Genomic DNA, 22,215 nt, shown 5'->3' on the forward strand with positions numbered 1-22,215 from the left:
AACGCTGGCGCTGATTGGGCGGGGGCCCTGCCCATCTCCCCAATCCCTCTCCTTGCGTTTTACTCGCGCCGCTGAATACACACCGCTCCCCGCCCCCCCCATCTGTGTGTGTGAGCCGCGGATTGGCTGACGCCCCGGCCGCTCACCCCTCCCCGCCAGTCAGCCTCGGCCCCGCCTCTTTCTCCCCACCCGCCTCCAGCACAGGAAACACTCCTCCAGATCGCGGCCCGGCGGGGCTGCCGTCGCCTTCCATTGGCCATTCGCGCTGCCCATCCGCCGGAGCCCTGCCTCCCCCGGGCAGCTGCGCGGGGGCGCCCGCTGATTGGGTTGCTGGGGCAGGGCCGCCGTTCTCTATTCGCTCCTCCCCCTGCCACTCCGACTAGCCGCCCGTCCGGCTCCCCGCTGCCCCCCTCGCCCCGCAGCGCCTCGGCGCCGGGGGCTCCGCCCGCCGCCGGCCCGGGCCCCGCCCCCGCCTCCCTCCCGGCGCGCGCCCCCGCCCTCCGCGGGGTCACGTGATGTTTTCGCCGTGGTGCCGCCGAGGCCGCCTGCGTGAGTGCGAGTAGCCGGACGCGGCGCGGCCGGCGGGTGGGCGCGGACGGGGGCGGCGGGTGGGCGCGCAGGCAGGCACCGCCCGGTACCGCCCGCTCCCCATGCGCGGCCGGCTGCGGGGTGCGCTTCCCCGGTGAGGGCGGATTCCCGCTGCCCGCCCCGTCCCCCCTTCCCCGGCGCTCCGGACCCTGCCTGGCCCCTAAGATGGCGAGCGGGATGAATGGCCCGGGCGGCGGCGCGGCGGCCGGGGGCGGCGAGGAGGAGCCGGGCCCCCGCCACACGGGAGGCGGAGCCCTGCCTCAGCAGGAGCCCGGCGTGCCCGGAGCGGCGGCGGGCGAGGGGGAGCCGGCGGCGGGCGAGGGCGGCCGCTGCCCGTCCCCTCAGCCCCACCACCTGCTGCTGCTGCTGCGGCGCTCGCCCAGCGCCTCGCTCTGCCCGGCGCCGGACGCCGTCCCCGCGGCGGGCCGTACCGTCCCCGCGGTGGGCCGCGGCGGGCAGCCCCCCCCGGCGGGCCGCGGCGGCGTCCCCCCTCCCGCCGCCGGGGAGGACGTGAGGAAGTGCGGCTACCTGCGGAAGCAGAAGCATGGGCACAAGCGGTACTTCGTCCTGCGGGCCGAGAGCCACCTGGCCCCCGCCCGGCTGGAGTACTACGACAGCGAGAAGAAGTTCAAGAGCAGCCTGCGGGCGGCGGGGGCTGGTGGGGCGGCCTCCCTCTGCTGCCCCCCACCCAAGCGGGTCATCCCCCTCTATCAGTGCTTCACCGTCAGCCGGCGAGCGGATGCCAAGCACAAGCACATCATCGCCTTGTACACCAAGGATGAGTACTTCGCCATGCTGGCCGAGAACGAGGCCGAGCAGGAGGCCTGGTACCAGGCCATCAGCGAGCTCATGAGCCAGAGCAAGAGGGGCTTCCTGGAGCAGGAGGACCATGCTGATCAGCCGGTGGACGAGGATGATGAGCACTACGGGGCCACACTAAGGCCTGGCACCGTCTTCAAGGAGGTGTGGCAGGTCAATGTTAAGCCCAAAGGGTTAGGACAAACGAAAAACCTTACAGGAGTGTATAGGTTGTGCCTCTCCAGCAAGGCCATCCACCTCGTCAAGCTGAACTCGGAGGTGCCCTCTGTCCACTTGCAGCTAATGAATATTCGCCGCTGCGGACACTCGGAGAACTTCTTCTTCATCGAAGTGGGCAGATCTGCCTCCATTGGACCTGGAGAGCTCTGGATGCAAGTGGATGATTCAGTGGTTGCCCAGAATATGCATGAGACTTTTCTGGAGACCATGAAAGCTCTGAAGGCCTTTGCAGAGTTCAGGCCCCGAAGCAAGAGCCAGTCTTCCGGTGGTGGTAGTGGTACCAATCCTATCTCCTTCATCACCACTAGGAGGCACTTGGGCAACCTGCCCCCCAGCCAGACGGGCTTGCAGAGGAGGTCTAGAACGGAGAGCGTTGCCGGAGGGACTCCTCCTACCACCAAAAGCAGCAACTCCTATCGCTTCAGAACATCCAGTGAAGGAGAAGGAACCATGACTAGACCTTTTAGGTCTGTGACTGGGAGTCTGATCCACCTGAATACCGCGAGGATGAATTTGGGCCGGCAAGAAGGGAGTGGAAGGTATGTGAGAGCCGCTTTCAGCTCATCTTACCACACCAGGTCTGCTTCGCTGCCTGTTTCTCATTTTCCCTCCACTACAAGTCCCATCAGTGTTTCTTCCAGTAGTGGCCATGGCTCTGCTTCGGACATGTTGACCAGGCCTTCTAGCTCATCCGTTTGTGGTTCCCCAAGCGATGGGGGATTTATCTCGTCTGATGAATATGGCTCCAGCCCTGGAGATTTCAGGTACTTTCGGGTCAGGAGTAATACACCAGATTCCCTGGGAAACACACCGCCTATCAGAGAGGAGAACTGCCTCAGTGAGTACATGTCCATGAGTAAGCAGCAGGCAGATGATAGCTCAAGAGATGATTATATGGAGGCTGAAAAGTGTTTCAGAAAAAGAACTTACTCTCTAACAAAACCAACTTCTGTAGCAGTGCAGCAGAAGATGACACAAACTACAGCTTCGTTAGATGAAGATTCTGTTGGAAATCATGGACGATTGCTTTTCTCTGAAACGCCAAAACTGAAAGATAACCATGAGTTGGAGTACAATGACGCTAACCTTGATTCTGTATGTAACCAAAGTAGGGGTAAAGCCAGGGATGATGGGTACATGCCAATGATGCCAGGAGTTGCATCTTCTCTGTCCAGCAACAGCGATTATTTGCCAATGACTCCTAAAAGTATGTCTGTTCCAAAACAGATTAACAATTCGTGGTCACCGTCTCAGGTTGACTCCAGAGGATATATGATGATGTTTCCAAAGGCTAGCTCTTCACCTGTACGAAGTCCTTTAACTGGATTTATTTCTAAAGGAAGTAATGAGAAGATCATAAACAATGAGTATATGGATATGTCACCTGGTAATTCAGCTCCAAAGCACCCCAATGATTTGAATTATATGCACACCGCTTCTGTTTCCAAAGGTTTCAGTTCATATTTTTCTTTGCCCCGAAGCTTTAAGGCATTATCGGGACAAAACGGTGACCACAGTGAATATGTTCCAATGTCTTCACCTGGAAAACTCTTGTATGGTGGAGCAGAAAATGTAAAAGGGGTCAACAGTGAGGGTCTGGCTAACGGCATCTCTAAATCGCCAGTAGTGAAAGGTTCAGATGAAGGACTTGTGCAGAACAGGGCTACGAGGCCCACGAGACTCCCCCTCAGTACAAGAGGGAGTAATACTATCCCGAGAATGTATGACCGTACAGTTCCGCCTGAGCCAGCGAGTCCCGGTGAATACATAAATATTGATTTTAATGAAAAGGCAAGTAATACACCATATTCCTTATCTGCAGAAGGATCGCCGTCATCTCTAGGCTCAAGTAGTGACCACAGACAGTCCCCGCTTTCTGATTATATGAGTGTTGACTTGGATGTGCAGTCACCAAAAGTAGCAAAGGAACTGTCTAACTCTCTAACAGATATTTCAATTTATGCAAGTTCCGGTATTCCTAGAAACCAACCCAATCCTGACTACGCTAGGCTTTCGTTTGGTACTGCTTGTGTTAGCACTGCAAGTAACAGGACTGATGACTACACAGAGATGACGTTCAACATGGCAGCAACACCACCTCAGCCGTTTGCCGCCGAATCCGACGACGGTGTCAAGATCGATAGCCCTTCTTCCATAGTTAATAGACTGTGCATTGTTGATCGATATGGTGGTAGCAGTAGCTTCCCTGTTCCTAGCTCTGAACCTCCTATGGGACCGAAAGTGATTCGAGCCGATCCTCAAGGCAGGAGGCGACACAGTTCTGAAACGTTCTCTTCTGCTGGGACTGTGACGACCTCCTCCTCTTTCTTTACTGATAGTAGCAAAAGACACAGCTCTGCCTCATTTGACAATGTTTGGTTAAAACCGGATGAAAGCATTTCTGATGGTCAGGAAAGCAAAATGTCCAGGGATACCTCAACTGGATTTCAGAATGGCCTAAACTACATCGCTCTGAATTTACGCAATGATCCTATAAGCTGTGAGGCAAGTACTACAGCGCCAACTTGCCATCTCCAAAATGGTACTTCAGGTTTGGACAGTGGAGCTTACGTAAGCATAGATTTCAGCAGATCCGATGGTCTGAAGTGTAACGCTGCGAGAAAAGGTTTGTAACTTTAAAAGTGCTTTCTTTTCATGCTTGCTTAACTGTAGAAATTAAGTTCTCTACTTAATACTAAAATGCAGTCTTCAGAGTGGGGTAAATGTGTTTTATAATTTTCTGTATTTTATATTCTAGTACAACAGGTCTCATCATAGCACAGCATCCTGACTTCTGAGCAGCAACGAAAGGGGGCATGGTCCTTGGCCTGAAGGATTTATATGACTCTCCGAGGCAGTTAGAGGTGTTATCAAACTGTCACCTGCCTCAGTTTTTTTGTAAAACAATTTTGCCAGTATAAACATTTATCATACTTCATATCGTGAACTCTTATCCTGAGGTTATGGTAGTTGTGGTTTTTTTCCTTCAGCTTTCTTTTCCTCTGCTTCTCTTCTTAAACTAGATGAGACTCTGCTTTTTTTTTGTCAACTTGGTATTTGTAATTTGTGTCATGGGTAGGGAAAGCTGAAAATTGCTAAATTTGGTTTAGACATCAGAATTTGGGCTTTAGATCTGTTTCTTTCAGTAAATGCAGATGAAATGCATGTGTTAATTTTTTTTTTTTTAATGTGCAAATCTGCCCATGTTTATTTAGTTGACTCTTAAGTAAACAGAACTCAATGTTTTCCCTTGGAGATTTGGTGTACTCCTTCCGAGCTCTGCTCTCCAAAGTATCCTTGTATCTTCCAGAGGAGCCATCTCCTGGTGGCTGACCAGGGTGGTAGGGGGCTCCTCCAGCCCATGACCTCCACGTTCACCACCTTCTAGTAGTGTCCAAGGGCTCAGCTGAGCCGTAAGCCTTCCCTTGCTCTGCAGAGGGATCTGCCTTTTGTGTAGCAGGTGAGGAATGCCTGTAACAGAGGAAGAGCAGGCTCCGAGTGGTGTCTTCCAGGTCTGAAACTTTGGCGAGAAGGCTGCTAGTTTTCATGTGATCAGTGGTCTGACCTAACTTAAGGTAATGCAGTTTGAGGTGTGCATAAAAAAATAAGGGTGTTGGGGGTGGGGAGAAAGAATATGGGAAAGAGGAGGGACACTCCTATTAATATGAGAAGCTCTTTGCTCTCATGGTGGGAGCAAAACACAGTAATTAGCTGTTGATGGTATTATGCATGTCCACTGACTGCACAGCAGTGTTTGTGCAAGCGCTGCATTGCACTGTAACTTTGGAAGTATAATCCTTATTTTGGTGTTAGTGACCCACTGAACACCTTACAGTAATTCCCCTACCCGTACAGAAAACTGTATGTGTTGGAAATGATGTTTTCCTCTCTTTGCAAATGTGTGTGTAGTCAATAATTGATGAGTACTAAGAGGAAATATTTAATTGCTGTTGGACATTGATATTTGTCTACTTCTCTGTCAACAGAGAAAGCAGTAAAGGGGCAGGCTACTGCTGGCTTTTATATTTTTAATTACAATCTTAAACACTGAAATGATAGTTTTGTTTGGCTTTTTTTCCCCCCTAGTTTCACTTTAAGCATCTACAGGCAGAAGGTATTGCAGGAGGTTAAAACTGTGTAGCTTTTAATAGTGGAAGGTATAAGCCTGACTCAGCTCTCATGCCATTCGAAGTCTGGCAGCACTGCTTGGGGCTGCTCAGAAATGTGTGGTTTGCCTCAGTGTTTTTTTTTCCTCTGCTTTGTTTTGCTCGCTGGAATCGAATTTAGAAGACGTTGAAAGTTGCCAGTCCAAGAAGTGCTTTCTTCCAAAGTTAGTCTTTCAGCACTTCAAAGATTTGTCTGCTAAGTCAAAGGCATGCTGATTGCCGTAGCCGATTTCTGTGTGTCTGGTTTTGGTTTTGTTTGTTTTTTTAAAAAAAGCACCCCCAAAGACAGCAGAATTCCTACTTGATCTTATTGCCCTCATACGACTAAAATCAGTATTATAAAGTAAAACTTCTTACAAAATGGAGGAAAAAACCCACTAGCCCAGAGATGATTTCCTTTCAGCTGTACTGCAAATATTACATTTAAAAATACTTCTCAAGAGATGATGTGTTTAGAAATTGTATTTATGTTAAACATTTTGCTTACTACTGCTACAGCAAAATATCTGCAGCCCTGTGCTTGGGGTTTTTCCCTTGCCTGTTACAAGTTGCGGAGACTTAACAGCTGCTGGGTTTTGCTGTGAATTGAAGTATACTGGAAATGAAACATGCATTAAAATGAAGTGAAAGAAACTCTGTGCATAAAAACACAGGCACTGGCAGGAAATGAAGCATGAGAATAGTAAGAGCTTACGTTGGTGGTTTCTTTCTAGTCCTAAAAAGGAAAACAAAATTATAAAACACTGCTCCAAGACAAGGCCTAACAGTTTTCTATAAAGACAGCATAAAGTACTTCTGGTATATAGTAGGAGGGCAGGTGGGGTGTGGATGCTGTAGGTGGCTCATGGCGGGGTGAACAGATTTTTTTTGAACAGTCCAGGCTAAAAGTAGCTTGCAAACTTGAATACAGTGTTATAATTTGGTGGTGTATATCTGTTTCTTAGTAATGACTTAAAATTCTTGATTATAAAGATAACATTTCTCATTCACATACTAAATCATGTCTCTGAGCTATGGCAAGCATGATTTTAGAAGTCTGTATTCCTTAAACAGCTTGCCAGTTTCTACTGCAATAAAGCTTTTATTTTAATATTTTTAAAGTTTTTCTGAAATACAGAAAGACACTTTCACATTGCATTTTGAATAGTGAAAATAAAGCTTCACTCATAAACCTCTTGTACCCTGAAGAGGTGTAGTGTGCCTGTGTGTAATTGATATTTTTAATACTTTGGGAGGCTTTTAGCAGAACTGAGTGCTGTCTTTTCTTCCCTTCTGCAACCCACTCTTTTGGTCTCTGCCTGATAAATGCTCTGTGGTTGAATCCATTCTTAAGGAAGATATTTAGCAGATGCATTTACCCTTTACTTCCTAGAAGGGAGCTATCCCATATTTATTATATTCTATGAAGTAGAGAACTTTTATCTCTTCTCCCTGAAGTGCAGTTTTACTGGAAAGAAAACACTCCCCAACTTTGGGTTGTTTGCTTTTTTTGTTTTGGGGGTTTTTTTTGTTTGCTTAAATGGAATATTGTGTTCTGTAACTCAACTGCATTCTCCTAACTGCTGAGGGTGGTAGAGTGATTTCCAATGCGTCACTGCCCCCTCATTGTAATTCCCAGGCTACTTCTGGTTCAGGTTCACTGATGTGAATCAAACTTTTTTTTTTTTCCCCTTTCTCCAATCATGACATGGACAGAGGAGCGGGAGTGCACTAACTTGAAATGGTAAATAGGCCTGACTTGTTATTAAACCTTTATTTTAGGTTTAGGCAAAATTGAACTCAGGTTTTACGTTGATAATGATGATGATAAAAAGAACATAAGGTTCTGATTTTTAATGCTTGAAGTTTAAGGAGGTCATTAGCAGAACAGTTTCATCACAAAATTGTTACACAATATTGAAGCAAGCGGTTTGCAGTTTTGATTACATGAATCTGAGTCATGAAATTTTGTGCTAGGAGTACAGAACACTAAAGCTACTTCAAACAGGGCTTAGCTAATGTATACCTTGTTATTGGACCTTGTAGAAACTGAGGAGGATAATGAGAACGGGGCGGTAATAAACTGCATAATGGGCGCTGTATAATACAAGTTTCTTCAGACTTAATTAGAAATACTAAACCTGCAAAGATACCCTGGACTCCAAAACCGAAACAGGCTGTTCAGAATAAATGTAATGTTCAGCTTAATATCAACCCACCTATTTTACACCCACTCTTTAATCTTATCTCTACCTGATATCTAACACTACATTAAGATACTGTTTCAGAAGTTCTCTAACGTGCAGGATTATAATTTAAATGTTCCTCACCTTTTTAATCTCCTCCTGTGCTAGACTGGGCGAGAGTATTGTGTACACTTTGGGGAGCTGAGGGGAAGGAAAACAAGTAACAGCTGTGAAGAAAAACTTGTGTTCTGAATTGTCCAGATCCTTTATAGTAACTTGCATATTTCAAGTGCAAAATCTTGAAGAATATAGTGAACAAGATACACTTTGAGAAATTCAGAAGCTGGAAGTTTTAGCTGTTACTAATATAGTAAATTACAGTTTATGGGATACCAGGCAAATAACTGCCCCTTTTGGGTTTCAGGCTAGTGGTTTTTTAAAAGTTTGCTTCAAACTGAGGCTCTTTTGTATCGGCAGAATGTTTAAGGCACAGGCCCATTTAAAAATAACTTGAAGAACCCTACTGAAACACATCCGAAAGCTGCTGTGTGTCCTACATATTTGAAAGAATGCTGGGATAATAATTCTTGGAAAAAAAAAAGGAGAAAAAAAAAACCAAAAGAAAAAACCCAAACAAAACCCCACCAAACCATTGTAATCTTACTGTGACAGATGTCACTTGAACAGTCTTGAGTGACAGCTATGCTTAAAAATACCCAGGGTAACGTTCTCAAGTAGTATATGAGCTGCTGAAGGCAGAACAGATTTTTGCCGTGTGGTGTGGGAGTGAGCTAATGATGACCAAGAATCAGTTGGGTTTTAGTTGTGCTTGGGTGAGAGAATCTGAGGCAAGAATGTTCCCCTGCCATTGAGAGAGAATGCTTACTTGCAGTCAGTGTTGAAACACCTTTGGAAATCAGCTTTCCAGACTTTAAATCCATAGTTGCAGCTGATGGTTTCTGGAAGTCTAAAACTTTTTGCTTGTAGCTGTCTTGTAGGTTAAAGCAGCGCTGCAGGACGTGGGGAGTTCTGGGAGTAATCCGGTATGGATTCAAACTGCCTGCCTTTTTTTTTTTAAAAAAAGTCTTTCGGTGAAATCTTAAATGCATTATTACCCTTTTAGTTTTCCCTCTAAAACGTCACATTTCCCCCTCCTCCCTCGCTGTCTGAGGGCCCCTTGTTCCCCGTCGCTTGGGGTGGCAGGTTGGAGTAGCAGAAGGTGTGCGGCGCTTATTCAGTCTTTCCAGCGGCTGTATTCCAGCCCGGGATTACTGGGGTGGTTTGTCACTAGCTATTTATTTGGGGTTTTTTGTATGTCCAGTGGCATGTTAGCAGTAGGTAGAGTTTGGGTTTTTTTTTTTCCCTCTGCATGTGCTCTTTTTTAATGAAAGGATCTTTAATAAGTTTTCTTCATATTGATTGCTGGGGGGAGGGTTTATACCTTGAGGTTTTGGATGGTACTAAAAGGAGCTTATAGTACCGTCTTGTACCTTGGTGTGTTTGTGCTCTGTTTGTGGATCTGTGGTGCTCTCAAAAACATGCTGAATGGTGTCCAGTACATTGATTGCACTAACAAGTTTGCTTTTCTCATCCAAAGCAGCAAACAAACTCTACAGTTTTATTTTGTAGGGTTGTGATCAAATGTGGCATTCTTCAACTCAAAGGAAAATGGAGTGATAGAACTGAAAGGCAGGTGAGAGAGAGTCCAGCTTTCTGGAGCCTGGGGATGTATTATTACTGCTGTTTTGTCCTGGAAGTGTAGCATTATCTTATCTGTCCTTACTTGGTATGTAATGACTTAGCTGGAGAGCCGGCCTATGGCCCACCCTGCAAATTTGCTGTTTGAGTTTTTTCACATTTAGCTTTTGCATATTGACAACAATCAAATGATCAAGTTGCACTGTTGTCTTACAGGTTAAAGCAATTACTTGGGGAGAAGGAAAAAGTATGCTCTAGTTTTAATCAAGCCCTGTAAAGGTCACTCACTCGGCTTAGGGACGGTTACGATTTAGTTGAGAACCTTGATCAATAAGGATTTGTGACATACTTGAGGGCAGTGGGAAGACAAAGGTAAATTAGCCTGACTCATCAAAGGCATTTTAGAGGTGTTGCCGAGTATGTTATCTAAATGATCTTGAACATATAAGTGTTTGGATTGGTGAAGATTTTGCTTCAGGTGTAGCATGACCCGAAGAGCAGCAGTGTAGTAGATGGTTAGCAAGAATTTTGTGCCCTGGTTAAGTCATGAGCTGTATCGTAAGGGGCAAAGGTTGCTTATTTCAAAACATTATTTTTCTGTTAATTTAGCTGTATGGTTGGATGCTAACAGTTCAGACTGCTTGTGTGTGTGTTTACATGCATGTCGTGTGCCAGTGATTTGTGAGTTAAATGTAAGGTCTAATCTTTTTTAATCTTCCGAGAAGCAGGGTATTTTGAAAGAGATGGCTTAGACTGAAATTAATTAGTTAAGATTTGTCTATAATTCCAAGGTGACAATACACTTTAATGTGAGTTGAGAAAATTTAAAGCTTTTAAATTACTACTGAAAGGTAAATAGTGCTTGTGTTCACTGTATAGCATATGTATATTATGAACGTATGTAAATATCAAATAAAATTATTATTTAGGGCATAAAATGGGTAAGAATAGTATTTCCTTTTTGCTAGGGCATAAAAGGCTGATAAATATGCTACCTACTTGGAGAAAGATTTCCGTTTTAGTAGAACAGGATTTTGTGGAATGACTGAGGATATCAAAACATTTTTTTCTTTTTCTGAAAACCATGGGAAATAATAGCAAAAGGTGCGTAAGAAACCTGGTAAAATTTGCTTCTAAATTTATTGAGGCACTAATGAATGATGTCCTTCTTCCACAGGGAATAGTGTGATTCTGTTTGCGCACTCATGCCAAGGCAGCTTGCTTTATTGTTTATGGCTCTTGCTGAACAGCTGAATTTGCAGTATAACTTTTTTTGATGCTGGATAGCCTGAACCTCAGTGTTTTTTGGGGGGAGCTAGTGTGTCTTTTCACACAGATCTCTTAGGCTACCAGGAGTTTGGAAGAGTTCTTAGTGACAGTGAAGCAGATGCATCATTAAATAAATGAGAACCTTTAGCATATGAGACCAAGAAAAGCTATTAATGTGAGCCATGTGATACCTTATTTGTAAGAAAACCCTGTTTAAGCTGTTGACAGGCGTTTGCGTTCTGCGACTTTTGCGGCACCTTATTGACAATTGAACTAAAATGGCCAAGACAAACCAGAAAATGGTACAGAAAGGCTTCTTTTTGAGTCTGTGTACCTTTGGTTTCCTGGTCTAAGTAACTGTTTGCGGGTAGCTTAGCCAAGGGCATTCTTCAGCACGAGTTGGATGCAGGTAAAACTTAGTCAATACAGATGAAGGAATATGCTTTAAGTTCGGTAACTCTAAAACAATAAAGTTTCTTAAATCTAAACCAATATGGGTTAGTGGGCCAAAAAGATACTGTTTGCCGTGTGGAACTTTTTTGTACTTTAAGTTAGTCTGTTCCAATAGTAACATCCACTGTTGAGTTCAAACTTCTAGAATACTTGCTTTTTGTTATGTGAGACGCTTTGGGAGTTATTTGCCAGCTACATTTAACTCTGTGGTGTTTTTTGGGGGTGGGTGGGTTTTTTGTTTTTAGAGCAAGATGTTTTTGAATTGCAGACTGTGGAGAACAGGAAGTCAGTTAGAAGTGAGTTGAAAAAATGAACAGATTTGATCTTGAGGTCATTTAGACAATATCATGACAGTGAGTCTCTTAATGAAAGCTTGTAGCTCTAGACGTGATCTCTAGTTGTAGAACCTGAACAGGTAGGCAGGATGGAGGTCCCCTGTACCGTGCCACAAATGTAAATGTGTTGGTCCCTGTCCTAAGGAGCTTACAATTTAAAGATGAACTAAAGAGATGGATGAAACTTAATGTGCTGGGGTGGAGAGTAAGATAAAGATCAAGGCTGCTACCATTGGCAGAGCGAAGATAAGAGTCAGCCTTGTGGAGAGATAAAAGGCTGCCTGAGAGCGGTTGCAAGAGAGGAACCTGATAGAGGCACTTGGAAGGGTATGCACACGGCAGGGAGCGATGGAAGGTAGCGAGCTATAAATACAGTGGTTGTAATGGTTTAAATGACTTGAAAAGGGTGAGGTAAATGTCAGAACACTGGCCAGGATATTAATCTTGGTAAGAGGAATGTGGGCCAACATGTATCTCCGAGTTAGGAGCATGTCCCAGTGTTTACTTCTCCCTTTTAGATGTGGAATGTGATGATGATTTTTTTCCTCTTTCTTTCCTCTTTGCTTTCTCTAAGTTAGTTTTCCTGCAGCCATGTGACTGATAGATTTGGTGCAAGCAGGGGTGCAGGAATGTGTACCGGAGCACAGGATCACCTTGTGCAGCATCCCTAGGCAGTTAATGTCTCATGGATCTGCATCCTCCGTTCTTGGTGAGACTTTGCTCCAGAAGCAGTTAGGGTGGTGGAGCTGGCATTACTACTGGTTCCTTCTTGTTTTTGCAGGGACTTTTTAGGTGGCATCTCTGGGTTTCAGGCAGTCTTCTAGTGTTGGGGAGGAGGCAGCAGTGTGGCTTGGGAGATCGATTCACCTGTAGGATTTGTAACCAGTGTGTTGGAGCATTTGGAGTCCAACTCTAAACTGGGAGGCCTGGACGGCACCTGCTCATCATCGCTGCGGTGCTTTCAGCTGCTTGGGAGTAGCCTGCAGAAGTGGAGTGCAAAACCGTAGCTTTGACAGGAGAAAGTTGCTTTATTTCTGTGTCGGTAGATCGGGTTGAATGGACACTGTAGTGGTTGCGGGTGAGTCTGGAAATTGTGGCAGCAGGGAGGCTTGATTCACTGTTGAGGGTATAAGTGATTGAAATATTAACGTTGGCATGTTCCACAAGGCAAACACTACACAAGAGTTGCTCAGTGTTGATGAAAACTTGTCTGTGTGTAGACACAGTTTAACTCTGTCCTTGGTGCGCCTCTGGATCACCTCTGGAAGCTGAAGGCCTTATCCTTGGCTCTTGTGCGTGTGCTGTGATTTGAGAAGACCTTGCTTCACATGTGCAATGCAATCTGAAACTTTCTTCTTCCTCCCCCGCATAAGCCAGGGTTTTGGGTATCCTAATGTTAGTGCAGGCTTAGCGATGTGAGAATTAGAAAATGTAAAAAATTGATGTGTGCCTCTGCTGTGTGTGGTAGCAGGTAGTGGCTGATAGCAAAGATTATTTTTTTGTGTGTGCAGGCACACACGCGCAAAAGGTATGGCTGAGGAGGGTGTAACTGCTTGGGTATGTGGCCATGTAGTAACTTAGTGCCTTTGACATTCATTTATGGAAATACCGGCAAAAGAAAAAGCTAGTGCTGAATGCTTGCAAACGTCGATGGCTAAAGGGGTTGGGAAGAGCAAAGGGATGAATTGGAACAGGTGAAACTTTCTGTAGGAAGGAAAAACTTTCTGTAGAAAGGAAATATCAGGAAAGGTGATTTGAAGGGTGGGGAGCTGTTTCATTCGCCATGAGTGACACTGTTCTGTCTCTTAGTTGTGTTCTTAATAGTTTTGCTCACTCAAACTGAAGACCTGTGCCTGGAAGCAGACCCACCCAGCAGAGGAGGAGCAGGGCAGGCGTATATAATACTTCCCACAAACATACACCCAGCCTCTGTTCCCCCTCCCCAGCTTGGGGGATTTCCTAATGTAGTTTGTCTGTTTTATAATCCTTTATGGATCTTTAACCCAAGTACTTTTCCAATCTCTCTTTGATCCTTGTGTAAACTCCTTGTATCCATAGTAGCCTGCGGTCAGAGTCGGTACATGCTGCATGCAGACCTCTCTGTCTGTTTTGGACCCTGCTCCATACCGGCTTTGTTTGACAGCCCTCAGTTTGTGTATTGGAAGAGTTAATGAACCCTCTCTTTCCTCTCCATGCCACTCAGGATTGTGTAGATGCTGTATCCTCCTCTGCCATACACTTCGCCAGTGTGCTGCCAGCGGCTCCCCATACCGCATCCAGTGGGGATCTGTGGTGTAAGGTTTTTGTGTTTTGTTTTGTTTTTTTTTAAGGTCCTGATACATCCTTACCCTTCTTTGCAGGCTGAAGGGTCCATGCTACCTGGCTGTTCCTCACTGGGAGGCTGTTTCACACCTTTCATGAGTTTTTCTGCACTACTCTGAAACTCTTCCAGTTTATTCCAAGTCCTTTTTGAATGAGGGAATGAGAGTTGTGTGTGCTGTTCAGCACTGGTGTTTGACGTGGCCGTTTTCTTTCCTATTCATTTCCGAACAGTTCTTAATGTCCAGTTTGTGGCAAGAGCACAGGCAGGGAATATATTCCTCCCTACTGGCACTTCAGGGCTCCTTACCTTCTGGTCACGAGTGGTGGGTGAACTGTAGCAGGTGGTATTGTCAGAAGCCACACAAACAGAATTATTATTTTTTGGCTAAAATTTACCTATGTTTTCTGCAGTTTAGGAGGTCAGTCATAATATCTTACACACTTGCCATGAGAGTGCTTTTGAAAAAGCAGAACTCTTTTCATTCTTCTGCAACATGAAAATCTGAAATTTTGAACTTCTATATGTTTTTAAGTGGAGAGAAGTAAATTTTTAGTATTGTCTGGCTATATTGTAATAGAAGCTTAGTTAAAAAAACCCCACACAACCAAAACAAACAAAAAAACCCCCTCAAACTCCCAACAACTTCTTGTCAAGCTCTTCAGTGCAATTTGAGTTGGTGTTAGGGCCCTGCCAAAACTGCATGCAAGTTTCCTAGTTCTAGGAACACTATCAGTAAAAGAGATGAAATTAGGGAGTGTGCATAAGGCCTTCCTAGAAATAACACTACTGTTTTAATAAACAGAAAAAGAAGCCACTGTTGTGAGATAAGGCATTTCTGCAAAGTGAATAAAAATGATCTTGAAGCATGGGAGAGGTTTTTTAGCTCATGAAATAGCTACGCATTAAGAATAGTGGCACCACGTTTTGTATGAGTAATTGTGGATAAAGATTATTTGTGAGAGTAACTTTTGTCTTTCAAATTTTAGAAATACAGCTTGAGGAGGAAGCTGATTTACTGGGATGTGTTGTTACCAGTCGCTGTGCTTAAATATTTTCTCCAATGAAAAGTGGGTCACGTATCGGGTTTTTTCAAAACCAAATTTTGCTTTTTTTCCTTGTGGAAAGTCAGTAAAATTGTAGGTGCAAAATATATTCGTTACCTCAATTAGAGCATCATTAGTTCGTTGTTTAGAGAATATGTGAAATATATGCTTAGCATTAAGCACATAGTTTTCACACGTTTCCTAAAAAGGATGTCTTTCTGTGTCAGGGCCTTGTTTGGGTTGCCCAGGTACAGTAAATGCGTATGCAATTGCCTCAGTAAATGTGTCAGTTTTTCTGATTTGTATTTGCAGACTTTGTGTCTGCGTGTGCAAATTAAGAAGGAATTCTTCTTTTCTCAAGTAACAGCGCTTGCTTCTAGCAAGCTCTAAAGCCGTGCCATTAAAATAAGAACGCGAAGAAATAGGACAATGACATAGGATAGTAACTATGTACTTGGTAAGGTTTGGGGCAAAAAAATTTCTCACTAATTCATGAAGAATGTATTTGGGCAAATTACCTCCCTCTTCCTGACCTGCGCGCCATGAGGAAGGCAGTCCTCCTGCCCTGTCCCGGTGGCATGAACAAAACGCTTTTGGACACGCATGTTGTGTCCTGAGGTTGTGCTGGGATTTGGTGCTTTCCGGAACAACAGGATTATTGTGTGGCCATGTGCACAAGAAAGTTTAGGGCTGTTCTGCTGCTTCTGATCTGCGTAAGTCAGATTAATTCTGATTTCCCCCTAACCTGAAGTTCAGGAAATGGAGAACTTCAGTAGTGTTCTCCAGAAAGCATTAAGCTGTCTTAGTCTTTGACATGGAGATTTTAATCATTTAATTATCTTAAATTAATATCTTCTGTAAGCAAGGCTTTTATCCTTTTAGGAATCAGTTGCAGAATTATGTCAGTAAAAGCCTTTCCTGTAAAAACAGATATTATTTAGGATGGATTTCTTTGAGATGTCTGCTATGTTCTTAAAACCTCTTGGTTTGTATCAAAGTGGCCTGACTTGTATGACCTTAATTCAGATGCAGGAAACGAAGTGTAAATTGGATATATTCTCATCTGATACATTTTCAAATGGAGCACACTGGGTTTGCAATCTAATGATTTAAGACTAATCTAATCCTCTGCCCCTAATTTTTATAAAACTATGGGGGTTTTTTGCATAGAAAACTCACAGAGCACTTTCTCAGTGTGTCCATTAATTTTAAACAAAACATTTTTGAGCAATGGCATACTGCCATCCTATTTTAAATATTTGCCCTCTTAGTTTCTCTTCTGCCCTTGCAATCCTTTTCCTCTGATTGTTCCTGAGAAAGATTTGGACAGCTGTATGTAGTTTTATAATCTGATCCCATCTTAAACTGATGAATTTAAATAGAATCGTGTAATAAGAGAACATTGTTTTAATTTTCTAAACTTTGCTTATATATTTTGAGAGGATCTGTGAAAATGTTGGTATGCTTTCTGGACTAGTTTACCATACTAGGTGTTCATAGGAAGTTGAATTTGTATTGCTTTCAATATTCCGAAGCAGTAGAGCTCAATTTTGAGTAAAGGCTGAAGCTTTTGTTGTAGAATCTGTTAATGGAGCTCAAGGTTGACTAAACAGAAAAACCCAGTGTAGGGTGCTATGAAAACTTAGTGTATTTCTAGGCTGCTTCAAAAGTACAGAGGTGTTTTTTTTTAGTTCAGGTTTTTACTGCTTGTTTTGTTGTGATGATCAGTTATCAGATTTTTTTTTTTTTTTTTTTTTGGTAGACTGAGCAGATTTTCTTGGAAGAGCTCGTGACAATCCAGGAACAGCAGCGTGTTTACGCTGCAAGTGAAAGTTATCTTCAAACTTGTCATGTCTGATCTGGCCACTGAGTTTTATTTGGTGGCATTTATGTTTTGAGAACTCCAAGGGACTGATGGGCTACTTGGAGCATTGTTCCCCTCTTCCCAGCTAGTTTGCACCTCATGATTTGTTTTCTTTTTGGAAGAGTTGTTTCATCCATTTCTTGACAGCTTCCTTTACTGTTCAGTGTTGAGTCAAATACGTTTATATGGTATCTGTAATGAAAAGCTAATGTGGTTGTTACTGTTGACCAATGATTCTCACATTTGTACTGTTAACATAGAAAGTTGTCAGCTGATGCATCTTGCATTATGAAGACTGAAGGAAGATCATCCAGCTTTCCACAAGCTGTGTTCTATTCTTCGAGCACTTCGTGTCCTCCATTAGTTTACCTTCACCGACTGTCTAGTCAAAAAATGGAAGATCAGGTGTGGGAGAGAAGAGCCACCAAGAAGCTTAATGCAGGGGCACCCTTGCAACCTTACTAAATAAACCCAGGTCACTTCCTAAGGATCTTCTGGTGAGCAACTGCAGAGGTGGAAATGCACAGATTAGCTCTGGGTATCAGCAGCACGACAGACGTCGGCCTTGTTCTCCCTTAAGTTAAACCCATTTTACACCTCTTTGACTAATAACTTTTCCTGTGGTGTATGTGCAGGTGTGGTGCTTTCACCCAGCTGGGTACAGGTGCCTGCGTGTAAGCCAAACTGGTGCTCTGTTGACCCCGAGGTTCCTGCTCGCTCCCCGCAGGCAGCTGTAGCGCTAAAACGTGGGATGAGGTTAGGCGGATGCTTCGGCGCAGATCTTCCTGGGAGGCTGTGGCGGGGGAAGCTACACCAGCTGGAGCTCCCGCAGCTTCACGGTTCAGAAGTCGGTGTCCGGGCTTGTGATTGCGACTGCAGAAACTGTCCCTGGCTCTGCTGGAGACCCCACTTGCCCCCGGACGCAGACCTCACTGGGGGTGGCATGGGATTTCTCCAGTGGGTCGGTGGTGAGGGAGCGGTGGGTCTTTCTGGCTGTGGTGCCACTGGAGAGAGGAATGGGCTCCTGAGGGCCACCCTCACGATGGCGGTGACTGCAGACGCTTGCGGGAGGGATCTTGCAAGACCTCAGTCACGTCTTAGGTTTCAGAGGGAATTTTGTTAAGTGGTTGTTTCATGAGGTGGGTTTTTTTTTCCTTTCCTCTCTGATACATGTGTACACATGTATCTGTGTCTCAGTTTATATCTGTGTGTGGATATATAGATTAAAAAAAAAGCTTGATGCTTTTATCCCAAAAAAGAGCTGATCGCTCAGGGCATCAGCCAGCTGTACTGCTCCAGCTGCAACAGTGAAATGTTCAGTTTTAACAAGGGGATTAGAGAAGTGGTGGCAACCAAATAACTCCATGTCTGAGAGACTCAAGGCTTTATGAGACTGTTACCAGCTTGTAGGTAATGTTTATGTGAAACTCCCTTATGTTTACTTACTGTTCCCACAATTCTGTTTTAGCTTTAAAATGAAGAGGAAATGTGCTGAAGTACAGTTTATAATGATGGGGAGAAGGGGTGACGAATGAGATCTCGTTTAACAAGCACAGAGTTTTGGGAAGGGGGGACACTGCGGGGAGGTCCCGAGCTTGCCTTTACACTAGTGTAAAACTGTGTTTGAGCCAGGACATCCAGGAAGTTTATAAGCTGTAGTGAAGTTTAGTTGAGGATACTTTACTCTGGTTTCTTATAAATTAATCTATGTTAGTCTGGGCTCTGATTGGAGTTACCTGGTGAGCTTACTTTAGAATTGGTTATCGCGCTGCCTTCTGCGTTATGCCAGGTTTGTTCGAAGATTCAAAGTGATGAGTTAAGGAGGGTTGGTTTTTTTAATCTTAAATTCTTCCCCTTCCCCTCCAAGTATCTTAAATGTAATTTGGCATAAGTTTATAAAAGTTTTCAACAAGTTTTAGGTATAAATACTGAGTTTTGCTACATGGCATTGTCCAATTCAAACAACTGCGCCTTTGCTCTTCAAAATGTTTTGGGGATATGCTTGGAGAGATTAGAATAACTTGTCAAACAGCTTGCAGGTGTGCCTTGTGTGTTAGGTGTGGAGGAAAAATGTCCTGACAAAAGCAGAGACAGTTTTTGAAGTTCCTTTTATGTAAGCTTATAGGTCCGCAGCAAGGAAGGGGTGGGGGGGATGCTGGTAGATGTTAATTTTTACTGAATACAAGTTTAATATAGAAGCTTTAACTGTTTGACTTGCATGCATCGTTGAGGTGTGATTCATTACAAGCTGTGCTGTGTATTTTCATCCTTTGGTCCTGCAACAAACTAATATTTTTCTAAAGAGGGAAAACTATTTCAAAAATAATAGCTTCAGTTGGCTTTTGTGAAAACAAAGCCATCACTAACCACATCACGCTCTGTGTGTAACAAGCAATAGCTTTTTGTAGTGATCTTATGATGTCTGTGAAATAATACAAATGGAGATTCTTGAGTTGCGGGTGTATTTTGGCTGTTTCTGCCTTGAATTGTGGAAAACCAAGTTACTGTGTTTTTGAAATCACTGTGTAGTTGAAAAATGAAACTCGGCAATCCAGGCCTTGGTCTGGGTTGTGCAGGGATAAAAGGGAGTTTTCTCTGAAGTCAAAGGACCCCTCTGTACTTCTGCACTGCTTCCAGCCCAGCTGTGGTCTTTGCTTCTCTGTCTCTCGAGCAGTGGGCAGCCTTTGAGAGCTGGGCCTGTCCCAGCTGCGGTGGAAGGGGCAGGGCTGCTCCATGCAGCCCATCTGAGCTTTGTTCTTTTGCTTTTTCTTTCTTTTTCTTTTTTAGGTGTAGTATTTTTAGCTGGACGGAAATCAGAACTTCTTTAACTTAGGGTGGAGTTTGTGTGTGCATACTTTATGGTTGGTTGTGTAAGTAAACTTACAGGTTTGCATTATTATGTATAATGCTTGCTTGTTCTTTAGATGGTCAGATTTTCTTCAGCATATTCCCGTAGTAGAGGCAGTGAAGCACTATGCTTTCTTCAGCAGTGACATTTAACTGATGTCCTTGTGACCCCTCAGAAGAGCATGGGCAGGATTAAGCTCTGAAACCTCTTCTTTGGTTCCAGCAGGCCATGCTGTTGTCACCATGCTTCGTAATGAAGCATTCCCATATTGCAGTTCTTCTCAAGGGCAGTGCGCTCTCCCAGAGCAGTGGGAGTTTGTGCTGTGTGGCTTCAAGGGGAAAAAGTAGACTGCATTTCTGTTTGATGTTTTCTGAAGTCTAACTCTCTTACGCTAGCTGTTGTTTCTCAATGAGACCAACCTGCTGTTTCCTTCTTCCCTGTAATGCCAGGAAACAGATCCTGCAGACAGGTTCTTCAAACCTTGAGAAGGTGACCAAAGCCACCTGATCGGCAGAGGACAGTGCCCTCAGTCTTGGCTGAGAGGACAAAGATGGTGAAAGAGGACAGTCTGTCAGACCTGGGAGAGAGTGTAACCCAATGATTTGGCTGACAGTACCCCTCCAGACTGAAAATTGGTGCTCATGCTGGCTCTGTTGGGAGTGGAAGGGGTTTTGCAGTGAGCTGAAGAGTGACTTTTCATACGTTCCTCAGTTTGGTTCACACTGCTGCAGAAAGCCTTCGCATCCCCTTCATCAGTGGTTTTTCCGTGTTGGGAAGCTTTTGAATCTCTCTCACCTTGGCATGTGCGTGGTTAATCGCAGAGCTGGCATTCTGCTTTGAGGTCATCTTCTCTCCTGTTTCCATTTCTGCCTTGTCACCCAACTATGTCTTCCTGTAATACAAGATTATATTTTTTTCCCCTTATTTTACTGAGCACTTCGTATTTTGCCTTTTCCAGTCAGCTTGAAGCCCCTGGTTTTTGCTGGTAGCAGTAGAGGTGGCTGCCTGCCACAGCTGTGTGCTTTTGTACTGTGTGTTGCCTTTCAGCGAGACTGTCTGGAAAAAGGGACAACTGTACTCCAAGGTGTTGCTTATTATGGCTAAATTAAGCTTTTTCCTGAAAAGTTGAGGACAGGGCATGCAGCAGCCATGACTTGCCACTCCTTGTTTGGAGCTGGAGTGGCAGGGAGTGTTTATATTGCAGTTCTGTACCTGCTGTGAATGGGAGTGTTTGCCACAACCTTAATTACACCTGGGTGAACAGAACTGCTCTACGCTCATCCTGCGCTGCATGCTTAGTAATAGCCTCTGCTACGTGCATCGCCCGTCGCGTTGAGAGGCTCGAGGTCTCGTTAAATGAAATGCTGATAGCGAAATAGGTGATGGGTAGCTGTAAGCTTTGGTCCTTCCCACGGCGCGTGGGCTGGTGGTGCGGTGCTGGCTGCCGCCCCGGCTCCTGTCCAATGTACACGTGTCAGCTCTGTGGTTGCAGCGGCTCTTCGGTGCTTGCTTCAGACTTCGGAGTTCTTCCGACGGCTCAGGATTTCTGAGCGTGCTGTCAGCTGGTTGTGCCCCCTCCGTCTGTGAGAGACCCGTGTTCTGCACTCAGCAGCTGGCACTTCTGCAGTGGATGAGCTCCGTGTATTCTCCTCACTAGAAAACATTTTTTTCTGATATAACTTGCATTCAAAATGTCACTGACTTTTTTTCCTCCTTTCTAGACTGACTGCATTGCCATGGAAACTATTGTCGGAAGAGAAGACTTTTCTGCTGGTAACTCCAGAAACTGTGTGGTGCTTTTGGAAGCAAAGCTCAGCTCCAGCCGGCTACTTTCATTTCCACCAGCATGGACATAGACACACATCCTTTTAATTAATTTTTTTCATAGACATCAGCTCTCTACAGTTGAATTAATTTGAATTGAGATTTTTTTTCATAGCTGTGCTTTGGTGATGGAATTTGGTCTTTCATGTCATATCTATTTGGGAGGCAGTGTGAATGCTAATAGGAGATTCCGGTATGTCCCTTTCTTCCTCCTGCCTCTCCCGTTAATTTTTTTTAAAATTTATATTCTGAGAAGTCAAAGCTGGTTTCTGATTGTCTGTTTAACATGGGGTTTGCTTCTCTGGTACATTAACAAGTGATTAGCTTAAAACATGTATTGTTTAGAAATATTTTGGCAGTTCAGGATTTTTTCAGGTGGCTGGGCGGAAGGAGGGAGGGAGAGGTGCACATTAGCTCGAGGGGTGAACCCGTGGGACTGAACGGGTCTTGAGAAGGAGACACCTCTTCTGCCTTTTTTTTCCTTTTTTTTTTTAAGGTTTTGCTTTTATGGTACAAGAGGTATTTCTTGATCATAGGCTAGAGTATTTTAAATCCAATGTCTGTCGGAGCTTAAACTGAAGTATTTTTTTTGTTTGCTCAG

At 44.5% G+C, this 22,215-nt stretch overlaps 1 protein-coding gene across 1 annotated transcript; it reads left to right on the plus strand.

The window, feature by feature from the left end:
* Window positions 1-753: 753 nt before the first annotated feature.
* On the plus strand, window positions 754-5,403 carry IRS4 (insulin receptor substrate 4; the record flags this gene model as incomplete). The annotated part of the gene is made up of 1 exon (XM_082004057.1): window positions 754-5,403. One exon carries the CDS (start codon window positions 754-756, stop codon window positions 4,258-4,260), a length of 3,507 nt encoding a protein of 1,168 aa, XP_081860183.1. The 3' UTR covers window positions 4,261-5,403.
* Window positions 5,404-22,215: the final 16,812 nt, after the last annotated feature.

The sequence above is a fragment of the Phaethon aethereus genome (genome assembly GCF_964289735.1).
Source record: "Phaethon aethereus genome assembly, chromosome: 10".
Lineage (NCBI taxonomy): Eukaryota > Metazoa > Chordata > Aves > Phaethontiformes > Phaethontidae > Phaethon > Phaethon aethereus.